The 18,228-nt window shown below is 42.1% G+C and overlaps 1 protein-coding gene across 2 annotated transcripts in view; it reads right to left on the reverse strand.

Annotated features, from left to right (window-relative positions):
* Positions 1-17,849, reverse strand: part of col5a1 (procollagen, type V, alpha 1) — a 66,051-nt gene extending 48,202 nt beyond the window's left edge. For both annotated transcript variants that reach the window (XM_080017777.1, XM_080017776.1), the window contains exons 1-2: positions 17,466-17,849; positions 2,824-2,991 (exon numbers count right to left, since the gene is read on the reverse strand). In XM_080017777.1, the coding sequence (XP_079873903.1) occupies positions 2,824-2,991; positions 17,466-17,565 (268 nt within the window). In that variant the 5' untranslated portion in view covers positions 17,566-17,849. The remainder of the gene's footprint in view (positions 1-2,823; positions 2,992-17,465) is intronic.
* Positions 17,850-18,228: the final 379 nt, after the last annotated feature.

Consider the following 18,228-nt stretch of genomic DNA (forward strand, 5'->3'; position numbering starts at 1 on the left):
GAGGAATGGTTATGAAAAGAATGGTGACACTGCATTGTCTTGTTTGTTGTCAAATCCTTTCTAATATGTTCTCACGCCCTTATGGTTGTGAGGTGTATATAATTGTACCACCCATTATATAGCAGAATTTTTGAAAATTTCCTCGGATCCATTTGTAGAATTGTTTGAGTTCAGAGGACTACGTTTTTTACGCACTGGTGCAAAGCTGAATATTTGTCTCTTGGAACCTACTTAAAAACCTTAAATAAATCTTTAAAATAACTCGAGATAAAAACCTCCATCGCCGGGCATCACTCAGGATCCAACACAGGATCAACACTGGTGGTTGAGAAAGTAAAAGAAAAAAAGTCCACCGTGCCACTTAATCTGATAAGACTCTTCAGAGAACTCCAGTTCCATGTGATGTAGGTGAGGAGGAAACCCAGAAGAGCCCTGAAGTTTTCAATACCCCCAGGGCTTCCGATGAATCACCCTTTCCACATGTTTGCCTAATGATTGCATGTCTGCACTCGTTCTTTCCGACACATCATGATCGACTGCAGCCGCAGGCTCACGGGACAGCATATTGCCAATCAGAAGTGGCCTTGAGCATTTCCAGGATCATCACTGCAGCAAAAGAGTGGTTTTAGTGGTTTTAGTGTATCTGCTTATTTACTGTAAGTGCATGTGTTGATTCGCGGCCCACGACTCGCAAGCGATTCGTTCGGGATGAACAAATCTTTGAAATGACTCAGGAGGTTGAAGTCGCTCTGCCACATGAGGTGCTCATTTGACAAAATAATAACGGAGGATTAAATTAATGTGAAAAAAAAGGCGACGCCATTTCACATCATTTCGATTGAATGTTTTTTTTTTATAAATAATTCTTGTAAAAATTCCGTTCACGACTCAAAGCCGAAGAAACTCTTCTGACTCGTTACGAAGTGTCGGAAAAATTGAACTCATAAAGAACCGAATCTCAATAAAGAGTCGAACTTTCCATCACTTGTGTTATAGGCTGTTTTATGCAGCTGCGCCCACAATGTAGATTTTTTGGTGATAATCCAGGCTTTCTCTCAACCTCCGGGCTTTTTGGGTCAAAGTCCCTCTCCAGCGGCGAGTAGAGTGGTAAGAGGACACGTGGACAGAATGATCTCACGTTCGGCAGACTTCTGGAATAAATTACTTTTACACTCTTTATAAAGGTTTAAGTGAGAGACTGGAGCCAACTGAGCGGACCACATCACAGACGCCAGCACATTTTTTTTATTTCACTGCCCTAAAGTCACAAACAGATAGTTATTCTGTATATGTTGTATCCTCAGACTATATGGGGGCCTTTTATGAAGTCCTCTGTGTTGGTTTCTATTTTCCAAACTGTTATTTGGGATGATCAAGACGAGTGTTTGTGTAATTACAGTACGTGTTTCTAAACAGTATGTGTTGTTTGCGCTGCTCGTACAGTAGTTCAAAGTTAACTGTGCCGTTTGGAGTGCATGAGAGGACATGCCGTCTGGCAATACAATCCCACTCGAACACTCTATTACGATCGTGATATATTGCAATATGGCTATCTGCCTATTACTTTTTCCTCTTTGCTTCACCGTTTATTTAACTAAGTAAGCTTTGACTGGGACTCTTCAAAGTGAAATAAGACATCCGAGAAGGGAATGAGAAAATGCGGCGAGCAAGACACAGAGGTCGAAATGTAGCAACGGTACGAGCCGTCAAAAACCGCAACAGGGACAGAATTCAAAATGACTGGAAAAACGAAAGACAGTGGGAAAATAAAGGGGGGGGCGGTGTTTGGAAAAGAATTGGAGAAGTGGTAGGGGAGAGAGAGAGAGAGAGAGAGAGAGAGAGACAGAGAGAGAGAGAGAGAGAGAGAGAGAGAGACAGAGAGAGAGAGAGAGAGAGAGAGAGAGACAGAGAGCAAAGTAACCCAGAGCCACGTCAGCACAATGGATCAGGGGGAAAGTGGAAGCCCCCTCCCCTCCACCCCTCCATCCCTCCCTTCTGCCTCTCCATCCCTCTGCTCCTCCCCTATCATATTGGAATAAATGTCAGATGTCTGTGTTCTCTGGTTGCGCATTGAAAAAATGTGCAATACACATTTTGTCATTAAAAAACTCATGCCGTAGTTCATATGAATACTTCTAACAACTATAAAACTTAAAAGGAAACTAATGAGAAAGACATTTTCTCTCTCTCAAGTTTTTTTCTCTGTCTCTCTAAAGAGACAGAGATATATTTTCATCTTAACTCTGCAGTGTATTTGACATCTAATTTTAAGAATTTATGGCTTGTACAATATCTCTCGTTTGGGGTATAAAAAGGCCAGAAATTACAATCTAGTCATATTATATAACTATATATACTGTGTGTGTATATGTATTTATTTATTATATATATATATATATATATATATATATATTTATTTATTATTATTATTATTTTTTTTTTTTTTATATTTATATTTATATTTATATTATATAGGCATATTTCATATAACCACAACCCTATCCTTTCGACCTGGGGTTAGACCTTCAGGTAGCAGAAACAATCTGGTCTTGCAACTACTACTAACCCCTAAACCTAACCCTTAACTAACCTAACCTACACATAACCCCTAACAACAACGCTAGCAATAACCCTAACCTAAACCTAACCATAACCCTAACGTTAACCCAAAACCATTTATGAGGCTTTGAGGACTTGCAACTTCTACTAACCCTAAACAAACCTAACCTAACCTTAACCCTTCTAATACTATATAATAAAACCAAAAAGTTTGAGCACACTGAAGGGAAATGAATAACTTGCGTTCTGGAGAGCTCCACTCACCCGGATACAGCTGCTTGGTAGGGGCGCTGAGCTGGGCATCTTTGGAGACCTTGTAGGCCACGTCGGGCGTGTTCGTCGACCTCCGGTGTGAGCAGAAACCCGTCGTTTGCGTCACGCCATCAGGTAAACTGTGGAAATCTAGAATCTTCAAGAGGTCTGCGGGGTCAACTGCAGGGAGAGAACAGAGACACAAAAAACAGGAGCGTCAGATGACAGTATTTTTAGATAACCATGGACCTTGTGATTCTGCATTTTAAGGAGAGTCTCTGCTTCTCATAGTTGTTGTTTTCGCTGAATAAAGATGACCGTCCCTGTGTGGGGCACCGTACCAGTTGCACCTCACAAAATGTGTTATGTTGTTTTATTTAGATGTGCTGAAAAGAAATGGACTAGTTTATAGATGCCCATAATAGCACGTTAACGCTGCCTCCTCCATTGTGTCTCTTCACTGCCAGAGCGGCCGCTGCCTCCCTCCGGTCGCAACCCTGCAATCTGCGCGCTTCCCGGCAGGCGATGGGTCCGAATCCTGCGACGTGAGGTTTGACCCGGGACCGCACCCTCAGAACCCAAAACCACCCAGGACAAACAGCCGCTTCTCCGACCGCACTTACAGCGAGCTGCGCAACACACACAAACACACACACACATGTGCACACACACACACACACACACACACACACACACACACACGCACACACACACACGCACACACATACACACACACACACACACAGCTTGATTTAGGGTTACTATGCTTTATTTAAAGGATAAGTCAAATGAGGTGGGAGTAGGAGCTATTTGTGAGTTTATACGAAACAGAATTCTCATTTCGAATTATTATCTTATTGTTGTCATTGCACTGATTTGTGAGGGCATGGCTAAATTGGGAGCTAAGGCTTTTCTACTGCTATGCTGCTGGTGCAGCTGTTCTTCTCCAAAAAATAATTTTTTAATTAATTTATATGATTAAAAAAATGACTTTGTACAACTACGTTTATTGTACATTAAATAAAATGTTTCTGGTTCACTGTTAGGGTAATTTTATTAGTTATTGTATATGACCATACAACAGTATTTGTGTTGTTTTTCTGTAAGTTTTAGGTCATATTTGTTCTTTATCATTATGTTTATCTATCTACAGTATCTATCATCCTTTTTTATTTTGTTGTAAGAAATTCGATCTCTCAGTTCGTTATCAGGTTTTTGGATATTTTAGGGATTTTTTGGGGGTTTCTATAGGAGAAAACCTATACAGTGGGGGTCACGGCATTGTTTTAAATGACGCCACCTATTTACGGTCATATAGACTCAAGCACAAAAGCAGTTTACTGCAGGGCTTGGAGAAAAGCGTCTCCATATACTTCTTCTATCAAGCCTTTTTGTTTTGCACAAACAGTAAAAGAATATCAGATTGGGAAAAACACACCAGTGACACTGACACACACACAGGTAAAGTCAGTCTTTTGTCAGCATGGCTGGGACCACACAGACACACTCAATGGCTTTGTGCAGAAAAGCTCTCAATGGTCATTGGAGACTTGAAAGAACTGCGAAAAATCAGGAAAGGCGAAGGGGCAGAGCAGAGTGTTTACACTTTCTTCACTGGCCTCCAACAACCACCAGCTGCACACCATTACACACACATACACTCTTACTAACACCCCCCCAAAAAAATTATTGGACATCCTTAAAGGCTGGCCACCATTTTAAACCACTTCAGCTGTATATGCTGTAACATGGCCATTACAGATTAATATCTGTATGTGTGTATGTGTGTGTGTGTGTGTGTGTGTGTGTGTGTGTGTGTGTGTGTGTGTGTGTGCGTGTGTGTGTGTTTGTGTGTGTGTGTGTGTTTACAGAAAAAGGGAGAGCCAGAGAGGGTGGGGGGTGGGGGGGTTATTATGATTTGTATCCTTTCTCAAGTTCAGTTTATCTCTATTACAGAGCACACTTTCAGAAGTTTTGCCTCAAAACAAAACAAAATATATATATATTATATGAATCAATAAAGTATAAATATATATTTTATCTGTTAATTATTAAAATATACTAGAATATAAATATATAATATGTATTATATAATATTTCTTATAATATAACATTATTTTATCATATTATAACATTTATAAATGTTATCATATATAGACATATTGTATTATATTTATTATATACATATATTACAATTTGAAGATCAACACCTTCCTTGATCACTTTCCATTGATTTCATTTCAAACTCTTTAAAACTCTGTCTGAATCAATTCAAGGAAAAAAATTGAATTCTAATCAATTAGATGTTGGTGAACTATGTAGAGATAGAATTGCTTTTGTCGTTCCTCTTTTCCCTCAAATTCCCTCTGCCTTAGTTAAACTGTGTGTCTTTCTCTTCCCGGTCCTCCCAGTCATCCTGCCCCGCCCACGTTGCTTCAGGGAACATATTAGGTATAGGTAAGGGGGCTGTATAATGACACCTAAGGTACAATAACCGACCACCCACTCATTAAGTTCTACCCCTCTACCATGAGGTGTGACAGCCAGATCACTTGACTGGGGAAGTACATTCTGCAGAATGACACAACCTGAAGTGGTTGAAGGCTTTAAACAACAAAAGTTACATTTGTTTGTCATCAGCTCATAATGAAGAGACGTGCAGAAAGTCGGCCAGCAGCCGGAGAAGGCCTGTCGTCCAGCTGGCCTGATGCTGGTTTAACGACCTGCCCAAAGTGAGCTTCGGAATGTAATGATATGTCAGGAAAATCCAATTGAGTAAGGAGAGTGCGAAGATTCATATGGCATTTTTAATATCAAATCATCAATAATACGTCTTGATGACTTTGTTGTATTGATTCAAGCTCAATGTAGAACATATGACAATAAAGGGAGAAAGAATTGCACATTCCAACCGGATTCATAAGGAAAACACCCAATGAAATGATGCATTTTCTCAAACTTAGCAAAAATGGACAGTGACTGCATTTTGGAATTTGATGTGTTTTGACTGTTTGGGAGTGTAGCCTATAATAATAGTCATCTATTATTCGTATAATATATAGTATACAGTTCTTAATTTGTAAATCAGGAGGGACCAGAACACAGAGAGGCTGCCGATCTGTACTACTGATAAGGTTAAAAATACGGGAGATTTATGGGAAAATATTTAAATGGGGGGACATCAGGAGAGAAGGACAAAATACGGGAAAATCCCGGGAAAAATGGCAGGGTTGACAGGTACATGATTGACGTCTCAAAGGAGGTGCCGGATCCAATCAAATCGGTGCTGGTCCCAATCTGGAATGTCCCGGATCATGTTAGGGCCAGATCCGGCACAAATGAAGCCCTGACAGTTTATGATATAATTGTCTGGATTCACACATTCACCTCGAGCCACGCCCCCTGCATGCAGTGATGCTACATTGAAACAATGGAAAACCGGAAGAGATGAATGCAGATATGTCTGATCTCACATTAATAACAGTAAATAGCTTCTTCATATAAATGACGAATAGTTTGCCACTTTTCTTGGTGGGAGCGAAGAAGCAGAAGCTTTGCAGTCCCATACTAGTAACCATACTAGTAACTCCCCAAAATAACCCCCAACAGGGTTATCAGGACCATCTATCATCTCTCCATCTATCTACCTATCCATCATCCATCCATCCTTCCATCCGTCTATCTATCTATCTATCTATCTGTCTATCTGTCTGTCTGTCTGTCTGTCTGTCTGTCTGTCCGTCTGTCTTGCTTAATTGATGAAGCACATGGTGAGAAAGTTGAGAAACTGCAGCTCTCTTTATCACTTTCCAATTGTGCTCAACCAACTGTGCCATTGTTCGTATGGTGCATTTACCATTTGCACTCAACGGCATTGGAGGAAGAAGAAGAAGAATAAGAGGAAGTTTGTAAAGAGCATCCAGTCGTTGCTAACTTGGACGTGACCTCTCCTGAGGAGTGTTGCTTTTGCTAATCCACACTGACACAAGATAATCCCGTACAGATCAGCGGCTGTTGAGGAGGAAACAATTGTGACCAGTAGCCCTAATTCCCCTACATGCTCATTTATCTATTTGTCTCTCTATATTATAAAATCTCAATTAAATTCATAACACATAAAATGATCTGTTAGACCAGCAGATGAATGAATTATTTCTTCCTCAGAGAAATTCACATCCTATTGATATTACACATAATACGACATAACCTGTCGATGGCTTATTTTCAGTTTAGTAGGGACACCTTAAACACCTGGAGAAGACCCATTTTTCCGTCCTCGACTAGGTCACCCAGGGGTGATTTGGGGGAAATGGCAGCGCATATTGATGGAAACAAAATAAAACACCCTTATTCTGCCACAAGTCGCCACAAAAACAGGTCCGCTATACTGTAAGTACAAGTTCGGCCAACCGACCGAATCGCCTTCATAGTCGCGCAAACCTCTTCATATTTATTTATGCGTCTCACTTACCGACGTCCGGCCGCTCGAGGAAACCGTCCTGACCACATCCTAAGCCGCAGGTATGGCTGTCAATACAGTTTTATGCAGCCGAGGTGTTTACCTACTTAGTCGCGGCGGCTCCCTCGGGAGCCCGACACCTCTGGCAGAAGGTGCTATAAATACCTCTGCAAAGCCCGGCTTCTCACGAGTAAATTCTCTGTGCATACACTAGTAGTGGTATGGTCTGCAAATACATAGAGTCTGGCCTTTTCAACCCTTTTGGCAAGACCGCACCCATCAGCGTATCAGGGTCCGCTGTTTTCCCTAAACGCCAACACACTATTTGAATGGAGGACTCACTGCAACATACTGTATGGAGATGCAAAACCAAAATCAGCCGCATCAACGTCATTTCCAACTGCACAGTTTAAAAGTTCACAGTACAAATTAAGCTCTTTCCTATTGATGTCCAAGAAGTAAAATCAGAAATGGCATCGTCGAAACCTTGTCATATTTGATATGTGAAAGCAGACGTCAATGCCTTTCTTTCCCAAAATGCTTATAAGACGATCTTCGATCTTTATTTTTCAGTCCCGACTCTCAATAGGGCCAATGAGCTGAGAAATACCGAACTGATAGTGAAAGGGAAGATGTGAATTTAGCTTTTCCATCTCCCTGTAGGCAGTGGATTAGGAGCCCATGTGTGTAAAATATGCCTCCACTGGCCACGACTCTGACTCACCGAAAATGAAATGACTCTATTACACCATTTTTCAATAGAAAACCCATTTATGAGACTGTTTATCCAGACAGGGGGAAAAGTTTTTCACGGGGGGGGGGGCTCCGACTGATACTTAGCTCATAAAAAAGCACAGTGTACGAGGTGAAATATAAAAAAATGCGTTGTACTGTACAACTAATTCTCCAGAGAAACTGGGATATATTTGTTTCTCTCTCCATTTCAGAGAACAGCAGCTTAACATGGTCCCTTTTCACCCTCTATTTCGGCCCCCTCATTGTCCACACACACAAACATATACACACACATGTAGAAACAGATCAACTCACACTCACACATTTAATGTAATGGCACTTGATGACTGTAGACTGCAGCATTTCATTCGGGTGTGGGCGGGGGGGGTCAATGAATTAGAACGTTTCATGGGTGGGGGGTGGGGTAGAGGAGAGATTAACATTCTTCCCTCTTCCACTGCCCCTTTTCCTCCTCCGCCCTTCTCGGAGCGAGAGGCCTGATTCGGCAGGCACATGCTTGACCTGGCACTGAGGACACGCAGTAATTAGGAGCCACAGAGAGGACCCCGCTCCTCCTGGAAGCCGGCACAGCCGAAAACAAGGCGGTCCAATGGGAGACTTCCCCCTCCTAGAGAGCTTCTTAGACGGTGAGGGTGTGAGTCATGATCTTTTTGATTGCAACCCCTTCTCCGTTATCCAACTTGGACGGAAGCCAACTCTGATGTGTGTGTGTGTGTGTGCGTGCGTGCGTGCGTGCGTGCGTGCGTGCGTGTGTGTGTGTGTGACCTAGGACCTTTGAAGGACCTTCCCTCCTTGAAGGTCTCAAGGTCTCGAGGTCTGCGCATTAATATACGACCAATTCCCTTAATATCCTGAATTTGGACTGGACTACTTCTATCCAACATGTCAGTATCCACACGCTCTCTCACTCCACCCCGCGATCCCCCCAAAACAAGACACCGCTAATTCAGCGGTGACCTTAACTTGTTGCTTCTGCTTTTCATGTGACTCTCCCTGGCAATTATACCGCAGTCATTATGTTTGCTACATTAAACACATTACATACACTACATGGGCATCCTACGGTATAATGGAACATACACACACACACACACACACACACACACACACACACACACGTGCGCGCGTAAGCATGCGTAAACTCACACCGGCAACAAAAATCTTTTGGGTTTTGGAAAGTCAGCGAGTAATCACACACACACACACACACACACACACACACACACACACACACACTTCCCTCGCCTCGCCTTAATTAAACCTGCTGCTTATCACACGGTGGTGAGTCTGGCTTACTGTGACTCGCTGCACACTTCCACATGCATTCTTTCCTGGAAGGTGCACCCACGTCACCAAAAACATCAGTCTAGCCTAAACGCACACCTAACACTGTCATAACATTGTAATAAATTAGTAATAACATATTAATAACTTATGACTTTGTATATTATGTATATTTTCATATATTTGGCAATTTCTGTTTTAAAAATTGCTTTTTAGGCTAATTGTCTGCACAGAAACGCAACAATCTACACTGAGAAAATGTACTATATAGGACTATAACGTTGTTAAATATTGAGGTGTCGTACGTTCAGCTTTTCAACCGATACAAAATGCAAAATCTATCGAGAAACCGACTTTTCAAAATAACCCGTCGACCGAGAATGGGGGAGACGAAAAGCAGCAAAGGCCAATTCAACACTCGAGAAAGAGAGTTGTTTCTTGTTTCCTTTCCTTATCCGATGGCGGCATTTCTCTTGTTTGTTTTTTGACCAGTCTGCAGACGCTCATCAGGGAAATGCAGGAGCGCAGCCAGAAGAGGATTCCTGGGAAATAAGCGCCATCGCGCCACTTAACAGAATAAGCAGGAAAAGCACCAAACAAGATATAGAAGGGACCCAGCGAACGCACTCGAGACAACCGACTCGAGCGGCAAAAGCGGCAATAACGAATTCCTCACGCAGGACATGAGGGATTGAGCAGCGAGTCTTGGGTGAAATACTTGATCTGGATGGGTATTGCTTTAGCAGAGGGGGATACCAGATGGCTTACTTCACTGTCTCCGCTCTGGAGCTCACAGGAGTCTGCCGTCCGGCCACCGCAGACTAAAGATGGAAAAAATGACTCCGCCAGCTTCCAGAGCGTCCCAGCGTTCACTGTGCGGCGGGGAGGAGGAGGAGGAGGAGGAGGAGGAGGAGGAGGAGGAAGAGGAGGAGGAGGAAATTCTCAGGGAACATGCCACCCCTGCTGGTGTCACCACTCTGTGTTTCACTCCATCTCACTCTCTCGCTGTCCCTCTCTCTCTCTCCCGTACTATCTCTCTCTTCCCCTATCTCTCTCGCTCTCCTAAGCTCCCCCTCTCTTTCCCTCTCTCTCTCTCTCTCTCTCTGCCCCGAGCTCTTTCTCCCTCCCTATCTCTCTCCATCTCTCTCTCTGTCCTAGGTCTTTCTCTCTCCCTAACTATCCTCTCTCTCTCTCTCTCCCTCGCTCTCTCCCTCTCTTTCCCTCGCTCTATTATGATTACTATATAATTCTTATGTGTTTATTTATTCATTGCTTTGTTTGTTGAATTGTCTCCCCGTTTTTTTTGTGCTTGTGCCACTGGAATCATAACACATGTGTTCCCTCGTTCTCTCTCAATAAAAAAGGAATATATTATTTTTCAATTCAAAGAGCTTCAAAAAGCTTGCTTTGCTTACGTCGCTAAAACAAATGTTTTTCGTTTCGGTAAACATGCAAAAACCTCTCATCTAGCCTTACCTGCTGGACCTGGCGAAAGTTTAAATACACGGATTAAGAGCAACAATTGGATACTAACAACGGCATCGTTATACGTTATTATAATTGACCGATGCACATGCACCTACGTATGTACTAAAAATCCTACTTGAGCTTCTGACATAAATGGCTGATCGCTTGAGAGACACAAGTTTCAAACAGAAGATATGACAGGAATCAATTCATATCTGGGTTGATTCCAAACAAAAATAGGCTTCGCTCCATAAATATCTCCACTTTTAGATTATTGTCATTATCAATTAATTCAGTTACCAAAATATTTAGCAGAAGAACTGAACAACAGAATAAAATACTATCTGCAGAGTATGTGGGACTCTAAGTCACCTTGAAAGAAAAAATATCAAAATAATAACAAATTCTTAAACAATCCAATAGTTATATGTAATTACAAATTTAAAAAAACATAATCAATAATAAATATCATTAAGACTGACACTGTGATTGAACTCCATGGAACTAAAACAAGGTTTCAGGTGGTAACACAAGCGCATCTCAAGGCTGACCACAAGGCTGACCATCACTGCATTTCAGAGGAGGGAAACTGAGTCCATGAAGTTTGAGGAGCGGGAGATGATGGAGGCAAAGCCAATGGGAGCCATCACTCATGTGGTTATTGGGACAGTAATTAAAAAACGTAAATGTAGCTGAAGCCTCCTATGCTGCCAACCAGTCGTTATTTGTTATAGTGATGACCAAAGGAACCAGTCGCTGGCAGCGACACATGGCCTGTACTGTGGGTAAATGGCCATTATTATGAGAGAAAACACCGCTTAGAATGTTAAAAACACATCAAAATTGCACAAAATGAACCATCTAAGACACGTACTGCAATCATCAAATGCTTCACTGTTTATTGGATTCATCTATGTCTTTGAAGTTTCTAGTTTTGGCGTAAGCGTAATCTAATGGAGGGCACACATACTGCTGAATAAGCAAATACTGACTATAGTTTTTGTTTTTTTCATGGCGCCATTTCCATTTCAACTCCTCAAAGTTTTATCACATAATAAAAGTAAAAATAGAAGGGTTCTTAAAGAAGTGAGGTTTGTGGAGTAACTAGAAAGTGAATCATTCTATTTCCCCTATGAGGGGAAAAAAATGCTTACCCTGGGTAATTCGGCTGCCTGCGCTATGGCCGGGCTATGGTCGGGGGGAAGGGGGGAGTGGGGTTGGAAAGGATGACTCATACATTTCTTTCCATGCTCAATGATTATAATACCCCATAACACAGAACAGTACTGTTGCCCGGCCGAAATGAATCCTAAACCTCTGAAGGCCTCAGCGCATACGTCTCTGCCTTGCCATGGGCCTCACGCTTAAAAACAAAGTAATTGTTAAAAATGAAATGAGGTTCGGAGTAATTTAGCAATTATGAAATCTATGTAAGTGATTTTTCAGTGTAGGCCCTTGCTGTGACCAGCAAGAGCAACCTATTTAGCCCCTGAAAAATCGGCCAAAATGAAGACGTTTTCTGAAAATGAATATAAATAGCTTTCAGAATTAAAATCTCAGAATCAGAATCTTTCTTTTCCTGCCAAGCAAATTTACATATATTAGGAATTGGCTTGGTGCATTGCTTTGCTACAATTTGCGTAGAAAAGCTTAATAAATAGCCAAATATACAAAAAGTAGTCAAAAATAGTCAACAGAAATAGTCAAATATAGAATATACAGTATATACAAGTGTAACTCTATGCACAGGGTAAATTCTGGGTATAGATAGCTAAGGTATAAGTTATAACTATTTATTTACTATGTTATTACAGTGTTATTAGTGTTATTAACTATATTGCATGGTAGCCTATCATAGCGTCACTCCATGTTGATGACGTCATCCCATCGTCTGGAACACGGACCGTGTGTTATGGGTCTACTCGCACGGGGTCAGAGGCGCCCATTTTTTATCACCGGTCTTATTATCGGGCGTTTGAGCTAATTCACAGAGTTCTTTCCACAATGGCCGCATTTACAGGCTCATGTGGGGTCACCGCCTCGCTCCCCGCCGTCCGAACACATTAGATTCCTGCCCTGGAACCATGGCGACAGACAGCCACACACACGGAGATGTTTCGGGTTTGGGACTGAGGGTTGAGGCTTTTAGATGAACACGTGGCGATGAATACTAAATGATAAATGATGGGGTATCTTTGATGGAAGCAATGGACGCCAAACCATAACTAAACATTGGTGTTGACCAATGTATAAAAAATCTGAATACTGTCCTTTTTTTCCCTTGAAGTATACAAATAATTAGACCTAAGCTCTGCAGGATTTTGCAAGACCAAGGATTAAAGGACTGATTGCATCTTTTTTATTTGATATTTATATATATATATATATATATATATATATATATATTACTTTGAATTCTATATTAGTGGATATTCTCACCACTTTTTCTAAATGTTTCTTTAACTTGTGGCAGGATGAGAGTGTTTCATGAATTTAAATGAATTTTCCTTTGAGATCAGTGGTTCAGATAATGAAATTGTAAAATGGAAAACAGCTGTGGAGGGGGCTACATTTGACTTGTGACCCCATCATAAAGCCGACGTGCTCAAACAAAAAGCACCTTTCAATGGCACTGGTAGTATATTTGCAAGTCTACATGAAATACAAACAGGTATGATAACCTGAAGAAAAAAAGCTTTCTCGTTCTTTTCTTTTCCTTTGAATAATACAAGGAAAATGGTTTCTCGCTGCACAAGGACTCTAAGGATGAAAACATCTGGAACAGATTCTTTTCGGCCTTTTCTGGAGGAGTGAGCAGACAGCACAATGGGACTTATCAGGACCAGATGTGAACTGGGAACAGTCGAACAGAAAGGCTTTTCTCCATTATTCCTTTATATATATAAATATATATATATATATATACATATATAAAATTGTATCCAACCATGAAGTAAAGCACATTTTTAAATGCACAGTACAGTTCTTTGCTTTATCACATCTTTGCTTGCCATCATTGGGTTTGGCTCAAATCCACCCATGTTTTCATTTGCTCAGGGTATTCCAAGAATGTCAGTTCAATGCTTTTGATAAATAAAAGCAGTTTGACACGTTGGTAGCAGTGTGGGAATGTTTCACCAAGACAAAAAAATATATATATCGATTTTTTTTTATATTTTTCCTAATTTGTCCAAATAAACGTGGGTTCAAAATGTTGAAAACATGAAGCTTTGCGAAAAGGCTTCATGGAAGGTTGGAAATAAACAAGCTCAAAGACAAAAGAGACGTTTAATATGACCCCCAAACCTTAAGCCTACACTAGATATGAGGCTCATAAAACAGCCTTAAAATCAGCCTCAAACGAGCAAATCAGATACTGACATGAACAGGGGGGTCAAGACATTACAATGCTTTAATAGGAGCATTGGCACTTAACATCTGGAAGCAATGACTCCAGTATGCCCCATGACGCAAATTAAATATTTTTTAGATGTTAAAACTGTGATTGCGGGGCACAGAATTACAAATTAAGTTTTAAATTGTACAAGGGACATAGGCAACATTGATTAACAACAATGTACTGGTGCACTTTTTTACCAAATCCAGAAGTTCCACAACTTTAATCCTGCTTAAAGAAACGTCCTCCTTCAGGTAGAAACTGTAAACCAGCATCTGAAAATCACGACCTTCACCCTTTGACCTCTGACTTTTACCACCCTCCTTGACATTCTTGGCACATGTCTTTCACTGAGCCTTAAGGCAGAAATATGTTCAGGCTTACTTAAGCCTTTCTGAGCCTGACTTAGTCAGCTGTAATGAGTCTAGCTGACCCAAAGTGCTGTTCTATAGCCATATTTAATGCAGATTAATGCTGAAATGATAAATATATATATATATATATTTTTTTTTTTTTATTTTATTGACCCTATGGATCAGATGGCTGTGGTAGAAAATATTTGGAAGATTAATATATACTGGAAGTGGATATACATTCGTAGCTCTATTAACTAATCTCAACACCTCACACATTTGCTTTGTCAGGCAACTGCACCACCGTGTGTTGTCAAATTGAGGTCCTGCTTCAAATTCTAATGCAGTCAATTTAAAGCTAAAGAGACACAACAGACATCTTTATAAACATGAACTTTGTCTAAATTATGTTCTGAAAGGCACGTTTCAGTTTTTATTCAAATTTATGTTGTGACTCACGAACTTCAAAGTTGCAAGATCTTTTTTTTTTGGACATATCGTTTCCACTTCTGTGTCACTTGTGCAGCATAATTTTGCAAAAATAACTTTCTTCAGTTTGTGTTATTACTCTTAATTTTTATTCGTTCATGTTATAACTTATTATATTAGGAATAGGGGAAAAAATGGTTTACAAGATTGTATTGAAATTATTTTTGTCCTGAGGTGAAATATTGCAATTGATTGCATGTGTGTCGTTTAGGTGTTATTTGTCTTATTTTGATTACCTGGATACACTGTTACTTTAACGCTTCTAAAGGGATAATATGTGTATTCTTATAAACTGGAAGAATTCTCCAAGCTTATCTTGGTCTAACGCTAAAAAAGTCACTAAAGTAGGCGCTAGATTTTGATGTAGAGTCACAATACCATGTGAACAGAAGCATAAGAACCATAGACTGGGATAATGAGGTCCCTGCTGATTCCCACAATGAAAAAAAATTGCTTTGAGAAAATAATTATTGCTTAATAGCCAATGTTTTCTGACAAATAATGAAATGTTACAAAAAAATATTGATGAAAAGTGCATTTTTCTTTTGACCATTGGGGTTGGTCACTCGTTTCACTGGTCAGGCTGCAGTGTCAGGACAAGCCTGTACTGGCCAGGACCCTCCGAGGGCCTGAGGGCTGAGAGATCATCTGGTTTGGGTAAAGACCAATCCTTCGTTGCTGACAAAGTGGCTAATTCTTGCTAATTACCGCCCCAGAAAATACACTTTCTCCGGCCTGATGTCGCACTGCTTTTACGAGCTGCTTCGTTCAATATTTGACTACAGTTCAAGAATATTGCAATTATAAACAATTTCCGTTCCTGAAATGCAACAGCTTATTAGAAAGAAAGCATTTACCATTGAAAAACAAATGCAGAAGTACTGATCGTGGGACACTGCAAATAAGACACCATTAAACGCCGCACTATATGGTAAGCATGCCGCTGACACTGGGGTCATGACATTGGAAGTGTCAGGTGTCAAGTCTCAGGAAATGTAGCTGCACCATAGTGAGTCACTTTGGGTTTCAAAGACACCCTGGCACCACACCCGTGGATAACTGTAAACGTGCTCTCTTCCCAATGTTCTGCTCAAATCCGTCTCATCCCTTCCCCGTCGATGCAGCCCTTTCCACTTTGGCTCCAACTGGAGCATTTGGCCTATAACCTAGGTGCCATTGCAAAAGACTAATAGAAACAAAAAAAAAGTCTCTGTTCACATATATCTGTTCATGTGAGACAAACATTTCAATCAGGAACCACTTTGGGCCATCACATTCGCAGGGACCATAGGGCAACAAATCTATAATGGTTTAGAAATGTTACCATCAACCGACTGAGGTATGCGGACAGAGCCGGCCATCTGTTAACCTTGAAGGCCTGTGACAGTAAACAGCAGACCACCTACCATGCATGCAGGCAGATGCAAGATGCTAATAATATAGTTCAGACAAAAAAAAAAACCCTCTACTTCAGCACTAAATGCACACAACCCTCTGCCTTGGACATTGAAGGTTCCCCGTTTATGGCCGTTCTAAGAAGATCATGCCTTCAAAATTGTAATTGTAAAACAAAATAAAAAAAATCTGTAGGAGGGTAGTGGTGTCACATCACGGCGCATTTCAGCTAAAAGATTGTGCAGACTGATGCTCCTACAGTATGAGCTGCATCCCATCGCACACTCCAGCCAAGGGGGGTGGGGGGGGGGGGGGGTCACGCCCTCCAGCCACTGATGCGGAAAAAAAAAAGTTGTTCTTTTCCTTCTCTTCTTTTTCTTTCCTGGACTTCACTGAGCCTCGTCACAGCAACGGCTGCGCTAGCAGACAATGCCGTGCGTGCAAAACACAACGACGTGAGGGCAACGGGTCCCGGCGCAAAGTTTGAAGATGCATTTGCTTCCACGAGCTGAACCGAAGTGACTCCCAGGCGTCATATTTCTCTTCGATCTGCGCTCAGCAGCAGCGGCTGTATCACCACTCCAATAATAGGCTGCAGGGCTGCCCCTTCAGGAAGTCTTTTGGGGAAAATCTATCTAGGGGGGCGGGCGGGGGGCTCATATTTGCCACTGTCGCTTATTTTTTTTTTCCCATCTACAATTAAGTTGAGAACTTTTCGCAAACTTTCCCCCCAAAGTTCATCCCCCCAGTGCTAGAGAATACAGTGCTCATGCGATGGGCGAAAATAACACGATTCTGCCGCGTCCTCCACGACGCGACTCCACCGAGATGTGGGAGTTTGACCGTGTCCGCCGAAGCGAGAACCGAGAAAGTTGTGCGTGTGGAAGCGTTCGACGGCAGCGGGGAGGGCGGGCATTGGGCTTCCTTTTTCGTTGTGGTTTTTTGGTGTTTTGTTTTTTTTTAAGGAGCGACCCGAACGGTGTGCGTGTCCCCCCACCCCACCCCGCCCCACCCCCAGCTCAGAGTGCGCCCCACGCCCGACGCGCCCGCTTACCTGAACTTGCTTGCGATGTGAGGAAAAGCAGAAAGAGCGCTGCAGCCACCTGGCCGTCCCTTATTCTCCTTTTTACTTTCCATCTTATGTGGGTATCCATGATCGCCGCGGCGCGACGTCCACGGCAAAGTGGATGCGAACTTTTAGTCAAGAGAGAACCGGGTCACACTCGTCGACCGCTTGCGGAGCCAGGAGTCCCAGAGAGAGAGAGAGAGAGAGAGAGAGAGAGAGAGGGAGATGGAATAAAAAAAAAAAAAGAAGAGGGGGAGCGGGGAGGGTTGCGTGTTTTCTCAGGCGGCCATGGTGCGGGGTTCCTCCTGCTGGCTCACGGGCGAGACACTCCTCCGCGTCTCTTCTGCTCCTGCGAGCTATCCTGCACGGGCTGAGCCTCGGATCTCGAGTGGAGCCCCCACTTCTAGAGCCCCTACAAGTCCCACCGAGGAGGAGGAGGAGGAGGAGGTGCAGGAGGAGGAGGAGGAGGATGGTGGTGATGGAGATGAAGGTGGGGTGGGGGGGGGGGGGGGGTTGCCACTCACTCAGCGGACAGGGGAGGTGAGCCAATCCGAGGCGTGGATCTAATTGCGCCCCGCCCCTGTTATTAGGGAGTGGGAGGGATGGATGAAGTCCACTTTGGGAGAAAGTTTTAGAGGAACTTCTTCTTTTCCTTGCGCTATTCCTTAAAATATGTAGGCAGGATGGGGGGGGGGTCACTTTTGTTTGACATAGATTACATTCATAATTATAATATACAAGCATACCAACA

The sequence above is a fragment of the Zeus faber genome, assembly GCF_960531495.2.
Source record: "Zeus faber genome assembly, chromosome: 17".
Classification (NCBI taxonomy): domain Eukaryota; kingdom Metazoa; phylum Chordata; class Actinopteri; order Zeiformes; family Zeidae; genus Zeus; species Zeus faber.